At 47.4% G+C, this 18,251-nt stretch overlaps 1 protein-coding gene across 2 annotated transcripts in view; it reads left to right on the top strand.

The window, feature by feature from the left end:
* Positions 1-18,251, top strand: part of CCDC171 (coiled-coil domain containing 171) — a 2,807,212-nt gene that overhangs the window by 1,076,151 nt on the left and 1,712,810 nt on the right. For both annotated transcript variants that reach the window (XM_078675985.1, XM_078675986.1), the window contains one exon: positions 9,561-9,650. In XM_078675985.1, coding sequence (XP_078532111.1) covers positions 9,561-9,650 — 90 coding nt within the window. The remainder of the gene's footprint in view (positions 1-9,560; positions 9,651-18,251) is intronic.

The raw sequence follows: 18,251 nt of genomic DNA, 5'->3' as shown, positions 1-18,251 counted from the left end.
TCCTCCTTGGGAATTGAACCTGGTTTTATCCAGGTTAATGTCACCTCCTTTCAAACCCATCCACAAGGCCTCTTTGCAACATCTCTATTGGAAAGCAGCCTTTTTAGTGGCGATTACGTCAACGCGCAGAGTAAGTGAGATACAAGCGCTCTGTACAAAGGAACAATATACTATTTTCCACCGCAATAGAGTAGTCCTGAGGGCTCATCCATCCTTCTTGCCTAAGGTGGTTTCTGATTTTCATATAAATCAGTCCATTTCCCTCCCTTCGTTTTTCCAAATCCTACGACCCCAGCCGAGCGGTCACTGCACTCCTTGGATCTTAAGAGAGTGCTCAAGTTTTATTTGGAAAAGACCAAGGGTATCAGGAAGACGGATCAGCTGTTTGTGAACTATACTGCCTAGAATCTGATTCCAGGGCCGATACTCAAGTAGGACAAGCCTCCTTGAGGAATCTGTTTGGGTAGCCTATGGCCTGCTCAGGCTTATTGATGAGATTACTGTCTTGTTATTCCTTTGCCCGCAGGCATGAGGAGAGGCTCGCTATTCTATTCTAATGCTTATGACTATTGATGAGGATCCCCTGGAAGAGAAGGATTAGTTACTTACCTGTAATCCTAGTTCTCTTCCAGGGGTATCCTCATCAAAATCATAAGCAACCCTCCCGCCTCCCCGGTCAAAGGACATTCGTTAATGAGGAGATATTGTTAACCTATTTGTTACTTGGTTTTTCAGTCTCCGAAAAGAACAACTGACCCAACTGTCACCCCTGAGGCATGATGGGATACTGGGGGTCATGAGTGCCTTAAAGGCACGGTGTCAGTTTTTTGTTGCATGCAGCTACAGGTTAGCTTTTCAGTCTTCTTAGACTGTGTGTTTGCAATGCAGCCTAGGAGCTTTCTATGCTTTCAGTGAGTTATAAGAATTTCTACTGCTTTCTAAGCATTAAAACAGTTTCTAAACAATCTTTGGTGTTGTTTCTCATGTTTCTAATGCAAATGTTCATGTATGGTGGAAATTCTTAACAGCATAATTCAGCTCTACTGTTTATTTGGCTGCAATTGCTTGTTTTTATCTATACATATATATATATATATATATATATATATATATTATATATATATATATATATATATATATATATATATTCACAAGTTCCAAATGCAAAATTAATTGCAGGCGCACTCCACTCCAAAAAACGTATTACCAAGTCTTTGTACGGTTTGCAGAAATTACGGGTTTATTTATTTCATAATGTTAAGCATGTTGTAACAAGCTTTGATGGAAAGAACCCAACGCGTTTCGACGAGAAACTCGTCTTGCTCACGGGTAACACCCATGTCACATGCACTTCTTTAAATAAAGTTCAAAAGTGAAAAAACATACAGACAGTGAAAAATCAACTTAGGTGAAGGACTTCACACTAAATTACTGTTGCAAGCAGCGGCCATCTTAGAGAGGGGTTTTGTTCATCACAAACATACATTGATGTTGTCTTCTTTTTATGAGAAGACAAATACATTAGTCAATTCAATAAAATTAATTGATACTAATAAGATATCCACCTATGTCCTGTCAGGCATCAAAATAGTAATAACACATTGTGCATCACGAATAGCAAATAACGGACAATGCCAAGTAGTGATGTTATGGGAGATGACACACTGAGAACATTTGATCAAATTAGAAGTTTGGTAAATATCTTTAGCCTTATCCCTATTAATAATAAACTAGAGGCAAATACACGCTAAGTTGCGCAATACACGATTGGATATTTCCAGCTTGTAATCATCACACAATGAGTTCAATACCCCAGTGGGTAAATAATACTGGTGAATGTTCGGTCCCAAGTGGGAAACAGATAAATGAGAGCATCTAGTCATACGAACAAAGCAACAAACGTTGAAATCATTAAATCAATTATTGTGGCTTTCCATTATATCATGGCAAAACCCCATAAAATAAGTCCTCATAATCCCAAGTGGGGAAATACACAATTCATCACAATGATATCCCATATCTACTGATCAGTTAGATAGTTCATGGCAAATTGTCCACAAGTTGATTGATCTTCACAATGTCTTATCTTGATGGCTCTTGTGCCTGAACAAAGAAAAAAGAGAACACCACCTCAGTAACAACTTCAACATAAGGATATAACTATCCTATAATCCAGCCCTAACTTGCAGCAGTTACAAATAAACATACAGTGATAAGTAAAGTTGCGTGAAGATTAAAATCAATTTTAGAGCCTAAATGCAGGAGGCTAATTCAAAGTCACATTAAAAACAGAACTGTACTAAAACACCCACTATACAGATTTCAGAAATCAGAAAAGGCACAGGGTAGCCACACATAGTTTCAGCTCAAATTATTCCCCCAAATGCCAAGACAGCTCCTCCTCAGCGTTCAGCCCACCAGGAATCTTAGTATCTAAGTCTACAATGTACTTGCTCTCCAACTGTCGGAGTTTCCGTATTCTGTCACCTCCTCTTTTTAATGGGGGGACCCGATCAATGACAAAAAACTTCAACAGATTACGATTGCCTTTATGTTGTTCATCAAAATGTCTGGCAATCAGCGATAGTTGGTCCTTGTTCTGAATCGCCCTCATGTGCTCAAGAATACGTTTCTTGGCAGGGAACATGGTGCTGCCCACGTATTTTTTCGCACATGGGCAAATCAGAACATATACACAGTAGTCTGACAAGCACGACAGATGTTTTTTGATAATTCTCTCCCTATTTTCCACTGGAAAGTAGACCTTTTTCACGTTAGTACTGAATTTACAGGCCTTGCAAGTCATGCAGGTGAAAAAACCTTCTATATCAGATTTTTTATTTTTCAGAGTGTTGACATCATTCCTGCTTAGCTTGTCTTTCAAGGAACTTGCCTTGCGGTATGAAACATCCGGATTGCAACTTAATGCATCATCAAGAGTAGATTCTGTACCAAGTACTTTCCAGTGTTTCCTTAGACTTTTTTGGACCTGCCAGGATTTGGAGTGATAGGTGGCTATAAATCGGATCTTGTTGCCATCCATGTCCGGTGGTTTATCTTTGGGCACTAGTAGTTCTGCCTGGCTGAGGGAGCTGGCTTTTTCATATGCTGCCTGGATGATATTGGCATTGTAGCCCCTATCAATGAAGCGTTCAGTCATACAGACACCTTCAGCTATGAAATCCTGTTCAGAGCTACAATTTCTCCGGGCCCGCAGGAATTCACCAAATGGTATACTCCGAATAGAAGATTTCGGATGGCCACTGTCTGCATGTAACAAGGTGTTACCAGCAGTTTCTTTCCTGAAAAGTTTGGTGACAAGTTTCTTATCTGATACATGGACCGTGAGATCTAGAAATTCCATTGTGCTGTCGCCTATTTTCCCTTCCAGACTTAGGTTCAGAGTGTTCTGATTCAGTATTCGGATGAATTGTTCTGCCAATGTGCACGGACCGTCCCAGATGATGAACAGGTCATCAATGTATCGCAGCCAAAGAATCACATGGCTGCGATACAAGTCTTGGGTTCGTGCAACTTGTTGCTCCCAGCTGGCCATAAACAGATTGGCAAAGCTGGGAGCAAAACAAGTTCCCATGGCAGTCCCTTGTCGTTGCCTAAAGTAGGTATCATTGAAAACAAAAAAATTATTTTCTAGACAGAACAACATCATCTGAAGTAACATCTCAGTATGATTTAAAAATGAGATAGAACGGGCTTTAAGGAACTGGCGGCATGCTTGAATACCATCAGCATGTCTTATTGATGTATATAAACTACACACATCTAAAGAGATCATCAGGTAGTCAGCTTTCCAATCTACATCTTTAATTTTGGTAATGAAATCTCTGCTATCTTTCAAATACGAAGGAAGTTTCTCAACAAAGGGACGCAAAAAATGGTCTATGTATTTGGATGTTTTCTCCAATAATTATCCCATAGAGGAGACGATAGGGCTCCCTGGGGGCTCCACTGCATTCTTGTGCAGTTTCGGTAGTAGATATAATATTGCCACTTTAGGATTGCGGTTGAGCAGAAAAGAATATTCGTTCCACTCTAAAATCCCCTCTGCATGCCAGTTTTTCGACATGTCATAATATACCTTGTTAGAGGTTTCAATTCTATCCAATGTTGTAATCTCATAGCACTCTGTACAATTCAATTGACGTATCCCCTCCTGTAAATACTTAGCTGTATCCAACACAACAACATTCCCCCCTTTGTCCGACTGGCGGATTACAATTGAGGGATCACTTTCTAGGGTACGTTTTGCTAAACGTTCAGATTTGCTGAGGTTATCATTGGACCAATGGTTCATTTTAGCCAATTTTTTTAGGTCATTAATCACAAGATTCTCAAATGTGTCAATTCCACAGAATGGTAATGTGGGGTTAAAGTTAGATTTCGGTTTAAAAGTGTTGATGGTATTGAGGTTAGTGTTAAAACCCAAGGACATAGCATTGATAGTTCCATCCTCCAGATCTTCATTTTCCAATTGTTTCAACACAATCAGAGTTTCAATTTCTCCTATGGTTTCAGCAGCTGGCGGCACCACAACAGTGTTTTTAACAGTGCCTTTAACTTTAAGTTTATGCCACTTATGCAGTCTTAATTTTCTGGTGAATTTGAACAAATCAATGCGTTCTTGGGAGTAACAAAAGATAGAGGTAGGGCAAAAAGAAAGGCCGTGTTGCAAAACATTATGTTCCATATTAGATAGAATACGGGAAGATAAATTTACCACATTCTTTAGGTTCAGGTTCATTTTCCTCGTTTTCTTTGACCCCGTGTTTCCACTCCCATTGGGGTTGCCATTGTGCTTCCTCCCTCCTCTCCTGATTTCTTTTTGGATTGCGTGGCCTCTCCTCCATCGTTGCCTTTTCCTCTCCCTCTTCCGCGAGAGCCTCTGCCCTTCCCTCGGCCTCGATCTATCTGCCAATTCTGTTGTTGGGCAAACTGGTTCATCATGCGAAATTCCTCCCAAAAATTTGACGATTTGGGAGGGTTTTGTACTCCAACAGGCGTAGTGCCATCCTCTGAGACATCGCTCTCACTTACTTCACTCTCCACATCGTTGCCTGCTTGTATCATATCCAGATTGGCCTGAATGCCTTTCCGCTTCATGTTATCATATTTGCGGCTAAAGGTAAAGATACGACCAGCCTGATAATCGATCTTATCTCTTGTAAACTTCCTTTCTTTTTTTGCCACGATTTCATCCTCATGCTTACAGATCCGCTTGCCTATTTCTTCCATTTTCTTAATGAAATTCTCCGCTGTTTCTTCTTTTTCTATTTCATTCTTTAGTTCTGCAATCTGTTTGAGCAACATCAGTCTATTTTTCCAAGCATGTTTGATTAGTATAGACATCATTCTATTTGAACAGTCCATGAGGTTCTCCGCCCATTCTTCAGCCAATTCAACATCAGGTACTTCATGTGAGGGGGAAATCAAGATCCGCAGACCCCTAGGAACTCTTTTCTCTTCCTGATATTTTTCTAATGTTATTGCTTCCCACCATCGGGACACCTCTTTACGGATCAATTTCTCCAATTTTTGGTACTTGTTCACAGTAGTATTAGAGATTGTAACTTGTTCTGTAATAGATCCTTGCTTGTTTTGTTGCACAAACATCGATTGTGCTCTAAGCCTCCTGCGTGACTCAGTTTCGTCATCCATCTCAGCTCAATCTTTCAGGTGCTCTGCACACATGCACCATGTAAACTGATTTTAAATTCTTAGTTCTTATCTCGGTATTCAAAACCCGTAATATTGTACAACTTCCGATTTCTTGTAGGTAAATTTGGAGGTCCCCGCTGCCACGTACTGGTTTTAGCGTGAACCAGAAAGTGGGCAGGGAAAAGTCGCGCTGCCGGTCAGAACGCTTCGCAATGGATTAGTTGGTGCGTGTCAATTACAAGCGGCGCTGAGAGTTTGTTGCAGCCGGCGTTTCGTAAGAAACGAAAAGGGAAATGAGATGGAATGAAAATGTTATCTGGAAAAACTCACCCTGCGGGAAACCGAGGTAATCACTCGTTGCATGCGTATGGTAGTCTACGCTGCCTTTCCTTAGTTCTTCCGTCACCACAGGTTCCAGGTTCAAATCCAATTCTCGCCAAACTGTTTTACTCTCAGTCACCGTAACTATAAACAACTCCACCAACACAGCGCTCGGCAGTGCGGTCAACCGGCTTACTTCACAATAAAGTTCCACACCTCCTCCGAGGTAGCCGGGACTCCAGGACAGCGGTGCACCCCAGGGTCGGAGGTTGCCCTGTCACATAGTCACAATTTCCAAATGCAAAATTAATTGCAGGCGCACTCCACTCCAAAAAACGTATTACCAAGTCTTTGTACGGTTTGCAGAAATTACGGGTTTATTTATTCCATAATGTTAAGCATGTTGTAACAAGCTTTGATGGAAAGAACCCAACGCGTTTCGACGAGAAACTCGTCTTGCTCACGGGTAACACCCATGTCACATGCACTTCTTTAAATAAAGTTCAAAAGTGAAAAAACATACAGACAGTGAAAAATCAACATAGGTGAAGGACTTCAGACTAAATTACTGTTGCAAGCAGCGGCCATCTTAGAGAGGGGTTTTGTTCATCACAAACATACATTGATGTTGTCTTCTTTTTATGAGAAGACAAATACATTAGTCAATTCAATAAAATTAATCGATACTAATAAGATATCCACCTATGTCCTGTCAGGCATCAAAATAGTAATAAAACATTGTGCATCACGAATAGCAAATAACGGACAATGCCAAGTAGTGATGTTATGGGAGATGACACACTGAGAACATTTTATCAAATTAGAAGTTTGGTAAATATCTTTAGCCTTATCCCTATTAATAATAAACTAGAGGCAAATACACGCTAAGTTGCGCAATACACAATTGGATATTTCCAGCTTGTAATCATCACACAATGAGTTCAATACCCCAGTGCTTTGTTCGTATGACTAGATGCTCTCATTTATCTGTTTCCCACTTGGGACCGAACATTCACCAGTATTATTTACCCACTGGGGTATTGAACTCATTGTGTGATGATTACAAGCTGGAAATATCCAATCGTGTATTGCGCAACTTAGCGTGTATTTGCCTCTAGTTTATTATTAATAGGGATAAGGCTAAAGATATTTACCAAACTTCTAATTTGATCAAATGTTCTCAGTGTGTCATCTCCCATAACATCACTACTTGGCATTGTCCGTTATTTGCTATTCGTGATGCACAATGTTTTATTACTATTTTGATGCCTGACAGGACATAGGTGGATATCTTATTAGTATCGATTAATTTTATTGAATTGACTAATGTATTTGTCTTCTCATAAAAAGAAGACAACATCAATGTATGTTTGTGATGAACAAAACCCCTCTCTAAGATGGCCGCTGCTTGCAACAGTAATTTAGTGTGAAGTCCTTCACCTATGTTGATTTTTCACTGTCTGTATGTTTTTTCACTTTTGAACTTTATTTAAAGAAGTGCATGTGACATGGGTGTTACCCGTGAGCAAGACGAGTTTCTCGTCGAAACGCGTTGGGTTCTTTCCATCAAAGCTTGTTACAACATGCTTAACATTATGGAATAAATAAACCCGTAATTTCTGCAAACCGTACAAAGACTTGGTAATACGTTTTTTGGAGTGGAGTGCGCCTGAAATTCATTTTGCATTTGGAACTTGTGACTATGTGACAGGGCAACCTCCGACCCTGGGGTGCACCGCTGTCCTGGAGTCCCGGCTACCTCGGAGGAGGTGTGGAACTTTATATATATATATATATATATATATATATATATATATATATATATATATATATATATATATATATATATATATATATATATATATATATGTATGTATATATATATATGAGTATATATATGTGGGGCACATATGATATATTGTTTCCGGGGTCCCGCGCATGGGCAGGAATATTCTAATGCTTATGACTTTGATGAGGATACCCCTGGAAGAGAACTAGGATTACAGGTTTGTGAGGGCCTCTGGCGTATGTCACTTTCAGGATCTCCATCTATTTTTCCTTTTGCGACGTTGTGTTGATATGTGCAGCTGTGGATTTCCCTGACTTGGTTTGAATGTTGCTTTTAAGTTCAAATATGCTCAGTTTCAGTTTCCTTTCCATCTTGCCAATATTTAAACACCTGCAGAGGCACTTCGTTAAGTTTGTATAGTTCGTCGTGTTGCAGTCGTTGCGATGTTTCATTTTAATGGAATTTTCCATGTGGGGGTGAAGTACATAGTATTGCCATATATCATGTGACATTTTTGCAATAATCACAATTGTGGTAAGGTATTTAAGAGTACCTAGGGCCAAAAGTTACACAGTGCAGCACAGCAAGTCACCTTGCTGCTCTACAGCTGTGTGACAGTGAAAGGGCGGGAATGCGCTGTATGTAAAAGAATACAGCACATTCCTGTCTTTATCCCTGTGCTGGCGTCATTTTGGCTGCTTACCTCTCATGCAGGCACCCTCGCATGGTGCAAGGGTGCCTCCATTGCATGTAGGATTGTTTTTGTGCAGGAAGGGCCACATTTTTGCACAAAAACAAACCCCTAACGCCAGTAGCAGCTGGTGGTAGGAGTGCTGCGGGGCAGGGGAGGAGCAGGGTGGGGGGTAGTAAACTGCGGCATACGGCCAAACAGAGGTAAGAAAACAAATAAAAAACAAATTTCATTGCGCACGCTGCATTGCCAAATGCGATGCAGAGCGCGCAAAGAAATTAGTTTTTTGTTTTACTTACCTCCTTTGGGCCTTATTCCATAGTTTACTAACCCCGACCCTGCTCCTCCCCAGCCCCGCCTCACCGCTCCGCAGCACTCCCACCACCAGCCGCTACTGCCTAACGCATATTCCTCTTACATAAAAAGAGGAAGTAACAAGGAGAAATAAAGATAATTCTCCTTATTACCTCTCACCTGGGAAGAGGTAGCATTTTGGTGCAATCCCAGGTCTACCACCTTTGGTACATTATGGAATGCGCCACAATTCATGGCTGTTGCGTGGCAATACCCATGCGACATCCATGGAATGCTTCCCTGGCACAGAACCCAACTCAGCGATTTGCGCTGTGTTGCATTGCTCTGGATTGATGAAGCCACTCAGGGCCATCCTTGGGTGGCTTCATAAATCGCATTTTGGGTTTGCATTGGGTTTGCATTGCGCTTCACCTCGTTGTATGGTACAAGCGTGACACAACCCAATCATGCCCTCTACTTTCTAAGATCTGTTTTATTTTGTTGTTTATGCTTCTGAGTCACTCATTCTTTTGAGTTCCTTGTCCTTTTGTATGTAAAGAACAGAATTTCTCTGAATGGTGTCCCAAAATCAGGGTCAATTTTTAACACCATCTGCTTGAGCAGTTCTTGAGAAATTGTGAATCACCTAATGTATACTGATATGATCATCTACTTTATGAAACCCTCTGAAGCCACCAATGATTGTTTTTCCTGCCGTTTTACAACTTGTCTTTTTCACAAAATCGATAGGTCTTGAGAAACCTAATGATTTTTTAAATGTTTTACCAGTTGATCGACATAAAACAGAAACATGAACAGAAAATGAAAGAGGCAGACACTTTTCAGGAGGGTAAAGTCTTCTTGAGTAGAAAACTTAAGGTATGGTAAGTTAACTCTTATGACAATGTGAATTGTGAACATATTTGTAAAATAATCCACGTCTTGTTTATAAATATAAATTGTTAAAATGTTTTCAACTTATTTCAATGAACACACCATATGTGATTTTTTTACGATCACATGGTGCACTGAATTATGGCACCTTAGTACAGGCATGATTATAAGTTTGGCGGACAGAGTAATCCACCACAAACATGGCAGAATAGTCATTCTCCAAACTGGCAGTTGGCCTGCTCTATTTTGAGTCAGGTAGACTGTATTTTTTCCAACAACGATTCCCATGCTTGCTCTGCCATCAGAAACCATACACCTACTACTGACTGTTGGTGGGGGGCTCATCGGTGTAAGAATATGAGACCACCCTCCATATTTTGGCAGATAGTCTAATGTGCTTTCTGTGCTGAATACAAAACAATACTAATGACAACTACACCCTGGGGATACACTTCCAGGGTGTCAGGGCCATTAGTGTTTCTGAAAACCTAAATTGTTTGGTGAGTGGCTTCCTGGCACATAGTGGCCGTTCACCAACCTTTCTGTGCCTTCATGGAAGCTGCCTTGGCAGCTCTTCAGGTGATATCACAGATGTCACTACAGGGCCGGTGGTGATCTCACAATATGGCAGCTGTTAGTCCATCAGGTGCCGGATGTAATGACCTCCACCATCCTGATGGAAATCAAGCTGCCCACCCACACTTAAATCAGACCCTATGTTTGTAAAAAATTAGCAAAGTGTAATATTGGAAAAAAAATGTGTAACATGTTGGTTGTAGATGAGAGCTCGGGATGGGGTTTTTAGTGAGGACAGGAAGTGGTGGCGCTCAAGCTTGTCTGCGTGATATTCTCAATGATTTGAATAAGGTACGGTGCTATCAGGTTGGGGGATTAACCCGATAACACCCAGATTTGTGTGGGTCAAGGGATCCACACTGGAAGCTGAGCACAGTCCCGGACACACGTGGTGAGGGTATTTGTTAGGCTTGTGTCAGCGTTCCTGTCTGTGAAAGAAAGGGCAACGGTCAACACCAGTGTTCATTTAGAAAAAGTTATTTTATAAGTCACAAGGCAACGAGTGTACTGGACAAAACAAACAGGCTGTTTGTTTTGTCCAATACAGTCATTGCCTTGTGACTTTGAAATAACTTTTTCGAAACGAACACTGTTGTTGACCATCGCCCTTTCTTTCACAGACAGGAACACTGACACAAGTCTAACAAATACCCTCACCACGTGTGCCTGGGACAGTGCTCATGTTGGTTGTAGATCCCTATGCTTAGCCTACTCCTGCAATCTAATACTGGGCTCAAACATTTGCAACAAGTTTTTATTCAAAGAAGTTTTTTGAGTGACGATGTATAGGTGAGTCATCCTAGTCTGTATTGTGCATGGTCATTGGCTCCATTGTTTTTTTCCGCCATCAGGTTTGGATATCTGTCTTAAAGCCCGGGATTGAAGCTTTAGCACATTCCTATGGCCTTATTAAGTGGCTAACTTTTCAACTTTCAATGGATAGCACAGGAAAACAACAACTAATGGTCTTTTCGACTCCCATCGTTATGCCCGTCCGGCGCCAGCCCTGTTTTCGACTTCGGTTTCCACCTTCCTTGTCACCTTCTTTCACTTGATGCACACTGAGTGATGGAAAAGACTTCCTTCAGCTTCTATCCCAAGTGCCATGCCAAATACTCCAGGCAAGACCAATACTCGGTCTGCAACCTCTGCCTCTGTCCAGTACATGACAAAACATTATATCTGAAAGAAACAGGTTAGTATTAGATTCCTTACCTTAGAATATCCCCAGGCGTCAGACTGGATCCGGACACTTTTGCGTAGCAGTACCCTTGCACGTCGGTAGGCGTCGTCTGCGGCTCTGCGTCCGTCGTTGGTGTCTTTGGCACCGGGATGACATCGCCGGAGTACCTAGACGCCACCCTCGCGCGCTGACGTCGCTTCCTTTTTTTCCGCACCAGCAAGCGCCGATCCAGGAACAGTGGTACCCTTAGTCACTTTTTGACTAAACTTTTTGATCTCTTTTGATCATTTTTCAAAGTCGAACGACTCCGACAGTGCCAGTAGGGATGCCCGGGTTCAAGCCCTGCGTTGACTGCAACCGACTGATGTCAGTTACCGACCCCCATCACCGGTGTCTTCATTGCCTGGGGCCCGACCACGATGACAAGTCGTGCCCCGACTGCTGGGCCTTGATGTCGAAGGCTAGGTGGGAGCGGTCCCGCAAGCGCCTCGAGCTCCGGCAGTCGGCCCCGCGCTGTTCGAAGTCCTGGTCCGGAAGGAGGTCGAGGGACCAGTCGCGGGGCAGGAGTCTTCACGGCTTGGAGGATTGAACCCACTCCTCAAGCTCCAAGTCCTTAGGTAGGAGGCACAAGAAGTCGAAGAGAAGACATCGCTCTTCCGACTCCCCCGACGCTCGCGCGACGCGGCCGGGGGTTCGAGTGACGCCGCCCACGCGGCTCCGCTGGGGCCGCAGGCGTCGCGGCCTGCTCCATACCCGCCGATCCTTGGGCAGAACGCAACGCCGGGGCAGATTGAAGCCTTCCTCATGGCCATGAGGTCGCTCACTCCTCAGTCGGGTTCCGCGGCGCCTTCAGGCCAAGCGGCCCTGACTGGGAGCCCAAGCGGGCCGGGGGCTTTGGCCCCGGCACCGTCGGGTGCTTCGGCCCCGGCGCCGTCAGCGACTTCGGTCCCGGCGCCGCAGGGCCCAGCTGGATCCGGGTCCGGATCCGGGTCATCGCCGGTCTACCTTACGACCTCGCTGGCGCTGGCTCCTAGGGTGTCGCCCCCGGCGCCGTCCACGGCCGACGCCGTCCCCAGTCCCCCCTCGGTCCGGGTCCGGTGCCGGAGCGGCATCGCTCAACGCCGCTTTCGACGCCAATGGGAGAGTTTTTCTTCTATGATCCGGCCCCATCTTTTGACCCTGAGTACCAGGAGATGGGTGGCGAGGAGGATTGGTAGGGGTCTGAGGACCCTCTGGCACGAGAGTGCCAGTCTTCTCAGGACTGGGCAGGTGAGCTTGGGGACGCCAGTGGTCTGGACACTTCGCCAGACACTGGTTTTGTCTCCCCTTCTACCGTGGCTACGGAGGAGGGGGCAGCCTATAGTGTGGTGTTGACGCGGGCGGCCAAGCCCTTATCCCTTGAACTCCCCGTCGCGGCCATCAGGACTAACCTCCTCACTGAGGTCCTTAAACCGCAAGCAAGCTCTGCGGAGCTTCTGTTGCCGTTTAATGAGGCCTTGTCTGACGTTCTTCTGGGCACCTGGGCAGAACCCGCTACAGGTCCCCCTGTAGGTAGGAACGTGGCCAGACGCCACCGCCCGGCTCCTGGCGACCCTTGCTTCCTGTCCACCCACCCCACCCCGAGAGTCTTGTCATCCAGGCCTCTAACTCCCAGACCGCTTTCCCGACAGCTCCTCCCGATCGGGAATCCAAGAGGTACAAACAGTATGGCAAAAAGATGTTCTCCTCCCTGAGTTTGGGGTTGCAGTCAGTTAACACCGTGTGCCTCTAGGGCCGTTATACCCACTCTCTGTGGGACACTGTCGCGGCCGTGCTGCCACAATGTCCAGAGGAGGCCTGGACTAAACTCGCCCAAGCGCTTGCGGAGGGTCGAGATGCGGCACTGTACTCCATCAGATGTGGGCTGGATACCACGTACTCGCTCGGTAGAGTGATGGCAACGACGGTGGCGATTCGTCGCCACGCCTGGCTGAGGTCCGCCACCTTTTCGGCTGATATCAAAAACACTCTTATGGACATGCCTTTTGATGGCCGTTGCCTCTTTTGCGACAAGGCAGACAGTGCGCTTGAGCGCTTTAAGGACTCCAGGGCTACGGCCAAGTCCTTTGGCCTGTTGGCCCCGCTCCAGCAATCTGCTTCCTTTTGCCCCTTTCGTGGCCATGGAAGGGGCACCCCCACACGTCCTGCCAGCCACGGGCCGCAGACTAGCATCCAACGCGGTGGCGGACATGGTAACCGCCGTGGCAGTGCCCGAGGACAATGGCGAGGCCAGTCCACATCCTCCCCTGCAGCATCCGCCTCAAAGCCCTCCTAGTCTGAGCTTTCAGGCCCACGAGACGCAAGTGGGGAGCAGGGTTCGCCATCACCTCCTCCACTAGCGCAACATCACATCGGACGGGTGGGTACTGCAAATCGTCCAAAGGGGCTACTCCCTGCCCTTCGAGGCGACCCCTCCAGCCATGCCACCGCAGTACCACCGCTTGTCTGGGATCACTTGAATCTTCTGCTAGAGGGGGTTACGGCCCTCTTGGCCAAGGGGGCCATCGAGCGCGTTCCTGGGCCAGAAATAGGGTGTGGTTGTTACTCCCACTACTTTCTGGTTTCCCAAGAAGGGCAAAGGGGGCCTGCGCCCTATCTTGGACCTGCGGAACGTCAACGGCTTCCTCTGGAAGGAGAGGTTCAAGATGCTGACACTGGCTCAGGTCTTAGCTGACCCAGAGACTGGATGGTAGCGTTGGACTTGCAGGACGCTCATTTCCACATCCCCGTCCTGCCGGCCCACCGGCGCTACCTGCGGTTCACGGTAGGCCACGAGCACTTTCAGTTTACTGTGCTCCCCTTCTGCCTTACCAGCGCCCCACGGGTGTTCACGAAAGTGATGGCGGTGGTCGCAGCTCATCTGCGCAGGTTAGGGGTGTCAGTCTTCCCCTACCTCGACGACTGGTTGTTGAAGGCGGGCTCGCCTCAGACCGTCGTCAGCCACCTCCAGACTACGGCCGACCTCCTGCACCTGCTGGGGTTCTCCATCAATGTGCCTAAGTCGCACCTGTGTTCTCTCAGAAGCTCCTCCTCATCGGAGCGGTTCTAGACTAGGCGCAGTTTTGGGTTTATCCTCCCGAACAGCGGGTTCGGGATATTCAGGCTCTGATTCCGATCTTTCAGCCTTTATCCCGAGTCTCCGTCAGGTTGACACTGCGGCTTCTGGGGCTGATGGTCTCCTGCATCCTTCTGGTGCATCACGCCAGGTGGCGGATGCGGGCTCTGCAGTGGGACCTGAAGTTTCAGTGGGCCCAGCATCAAGGCAACTTGTCAGACCATGTTTTGATCTCGGAGGGCACTGCAAGACAGTTGCAGTGGTGGCTCACGGACCGCGATTGGGTCAGCGGCAGATCCCTCTCCCTACCCCAACCGGAGCACGTAGTTGTGACGGACGCGTCCCTCCAGGGCTGAGGAGGCCACATGAGAGAGGCAGAGATCAGCGGCCTCTGGTCTCGGGTGGAGTCCCAGCTCCATATCAACCTTGTGGAGCTGCGGGCGATCCGACTTGCACTGAAGGCATTCCTCCCTTCTGTCCGGGGGAGTGTAGTGCGGACAACACCACCGCCATGTGGTACTGCAACAAGCAGGGTGGGGTGGGGTCGTGGACCTTATGCCAGGAGGCTCTGCGCCTCTGGCAGTGGCTGGAACATCAGGGCGTGACCCTGGTGGTTCAACACCTGGCAGGTTCCCTGAAGGCCAGGGCGGACGAACTCAGCCGGTGCATGATGGATCACGAATGGCGTCTGAACTCGGATGTGGCACAAGGCCTCTTTCAGCAGTGGGGAGAGCCTTGGTGAGATCTATACTCCACAGAAGAGAACGCGCAGTGTCATCAATTCTTCACGTTGGAATTTCCAAGGCGGCACTCGCTCGGAGACGCTTTTCGTCGCGAGTGGAGTTGCGGTCTGTTGTACGCCTTTCCGCCTATACCACTTCTGCCCAGAGTGCTGAAGAAGATCAGGCGCGACCGGGCCCAAGTCATCCTTGTGGCTCCGTACTGGGCATGGAGGTTCTGGTACTCCGAGCTCCTCAGCATGGCAGAACGCGACGCCGGGGGAGATTGAAGCCTTCCTCATGGCCATAAGGTCTCTCACTCCTCTGTCGGGTTCCACTGCGCCTTCGGCCCAAGCGGACCCAACTGGGAGCCCAAGCGGGCCGGGGGCTTTGCCCCCGGCGCCGTCGGGTGCTTCGGCCCCGGCGCCGTCAGCGACTTTGGTCCCGGCGCCGCAGGGGCCAGCTGGATCCGGGTCGTCGTCGGTCGACCTTACGACCTCGCCGGCGCTGGCTCCTAGGGTGTTGCCCCCGGCGCCGTCCCCAGTCCCCCCCTTGATCCGGGTCCGGCGCAGAAGCGGCATCACTCGACGCCACTTTCGACGCCGATGGGAGATTTTTTCTTCTATGATCGGCCCCATCTTTTGACCCTGAGTACCAGGAGATGGGTGGTGAGGAGGATTGGGAGGGGTCTGAGGACCCTCTGGCACGAGAGTGCCAGTCTTCTCAGGACTGGGCAGGTGAGCTTGGGGACGCCAGTGGTCTGGACACTTCGCCAGACACTGGTTTTGTCTCCCCTCCTACCGTGGCTACAGAGGAGGGGGCAGCCTATAGTTTGGTGTTGACGTGGGCGGCCAAGTCCTTATCCCTTGAATTCCCCGTTGCGGCCGTCAGGACTAACCTCCTCACTGAGGTCCTTAAACCGCAAGCAAGCTCTGCGGAGCTGCTGTTGCCGTTTAATGAGGCCTTGTCTGACGTTCTCCTGGGCACCTGGGCCAGGGCCGAAACAGGTTCCCCTGTAGGTAGGAACGTGGCCAGAAGCCACCGCCCGGCTCCTGGCGACCCTTGCTTCCTGTGCAAAAACAACAATTGATAGACTGAATGCAGAACAATGTCATACATTCACCCCAGTACAGAGATCTGGACCTAAATCCATCGTTTTTTTGCACTCCACACCACCCCAGTTCAGACATGGCCATATGCAAATCAGCCTTGACCCTGTGCCTCATGGGAACAGTCCAGCCCGAACTGCCAAGCCACGTCTTTCCTGGACCGGAATCAAGCATCCTAGGACCGGTTTCTGGCTATCAGCCGTCATCAGCCAGGATAGCTTGATTCCAGTGGTGTGGAGAGCATGGGTCTCACGTCTGAGCATACCCATCCCACTCGGGCGACAAATGCAAAAACAACAATTGATGGACAGAATGCAGAACAATGTCATACATTCACCCCAATACAGAGATCTGGGCCTAAATCCATCGTTTTTTTGCACTCCACACCACCCCAGTTCAGCCATGGCCAGATGCAAATCAGCCTTGACCCTGTGCCTCATGGGAACAGTCCATCCCAAACTGCCAAGCCACTTCTTTCCTGGACCGGAATCAAGCATCCTAGGACCGGTTTCTGGCTATCAGCCGTCATCAGCCAGGATAGCTTGATTCCAGTGGTGTGGAGAGCATGGGAACAATTGATGGACAGAATGCAAAACAATGTCATACATTGACCCCCGTACAGAGATCTGGGCCTAAATCCATCGTTTTTTTGTACTCCACACCACCCCAGTTCAGACATGGCCAGATGCAAATCAGCCTTGACCCTGTGCCTCATGGGAACAGTCCAGCCCGAACTGCCAAGCCACGTCTTTCCTGGACCGGAATCAAGCATCTTAGGACCGGTTTCTGGCTATCAGCCGTCATCAGCCAGGATAGCTTGATTCCAGTGGTGTGGAGAGCATGGGACTCACGTCTGAGCATACCCATCCCACTCGGGGTGACAAATGCAAAAACAACAATTGATGGACAGAATGCAGAACAATGTCATACATTCACCCCAGTACAGAGATCTGGGCCTAAATCCATAGTTGTTTTGCACTCCACACCACCCCAGTTCAGACATGGCCATATGCAAATCAGCCTTGACCCTGTGACTCATGGGAACAGTCCAGCCCGAACTGCCAAGCCACGTCGCTGGAATCAAGCATCTTAGGACCGGTTTCTGGATATCAGCCGTCATCAGCCAGGATAGCTTGATTCCAGTGGTGTGGAGAGCATGGGACTCACGTCTGAGCATACCAATCCCACTCGGGGCAACAAATGCAAAAACAAAAATTGATGGACAGAATGCAGAACAATGTCATACATTCACCCCAGTACAGAGATCTGGGCCTAAATCCATCGTTTTTTTGCACTCCACACCACCCCAGTTCAGACATGACCATATGCAAATTAGCCTTGACCCTGTGCCTCATGGGAACAGTCCAGCCCGAACTGTCAAGCCACGTCTTTCCTGGACCGGAATCAAGCATCCTAGGACAGGTTTCTTGCTATCAGCCGTCATCAGCCAGGATAGCTTGATTCCAGTGGTGTGGAGAGCATGGGAACAATTGATGGACAGAATGCAGAACAATGTCATACATTCACCCCAGTACCGAGATCTGGGCCTAAATCCATCGTTTTTTTGCACTCCACACCACCCCAGTTCAGACATGGCCATATGCAATTCAGCCTTGACCCTGTGCCTCATGGGAACAGTCCAGCCCGAACTGTCAAGCCACGTCTTTCCTGGACCCGAATCAAGCATCCTAGGACCGGTTTCTGGCTATCAGCCCTCATCAGCCAGGATAGCTTGATTCCAGTGGTGTGGAGAGCATGGGACTCACGTCTGAGCATACCCATCCCACTCAGGGCAACAAAGGCAAAAACAACAACTGATGGACAGAATGCAGAACAATGTCATACATTCACCCCAGTACGGAGATCTGGGCCTAAATCCATCGTTTTTTTGCACTACACACCACC

Source organism: Lissotriton helveticus, chromosome 2_1 (assembly GCF_964261635.1).
Source record: "Lissotriton helveticus chromosome 2_1, aLisHel1.1, whole genome shotgun sequence".
In the NCBI taxonomy this organism is placed as follows: domain Eukaryota; kingdom Metazoa; phylum Chordata; class Amphibia; order Caudata; family Salamandridae; genus Lissotriton; species Lissotriton helveticus.
The sequence above is the reverse complement of the archived record's forward strand: the minus strand, read 5'-3'. Positions and strand labels throughout refer to the sequence as shown.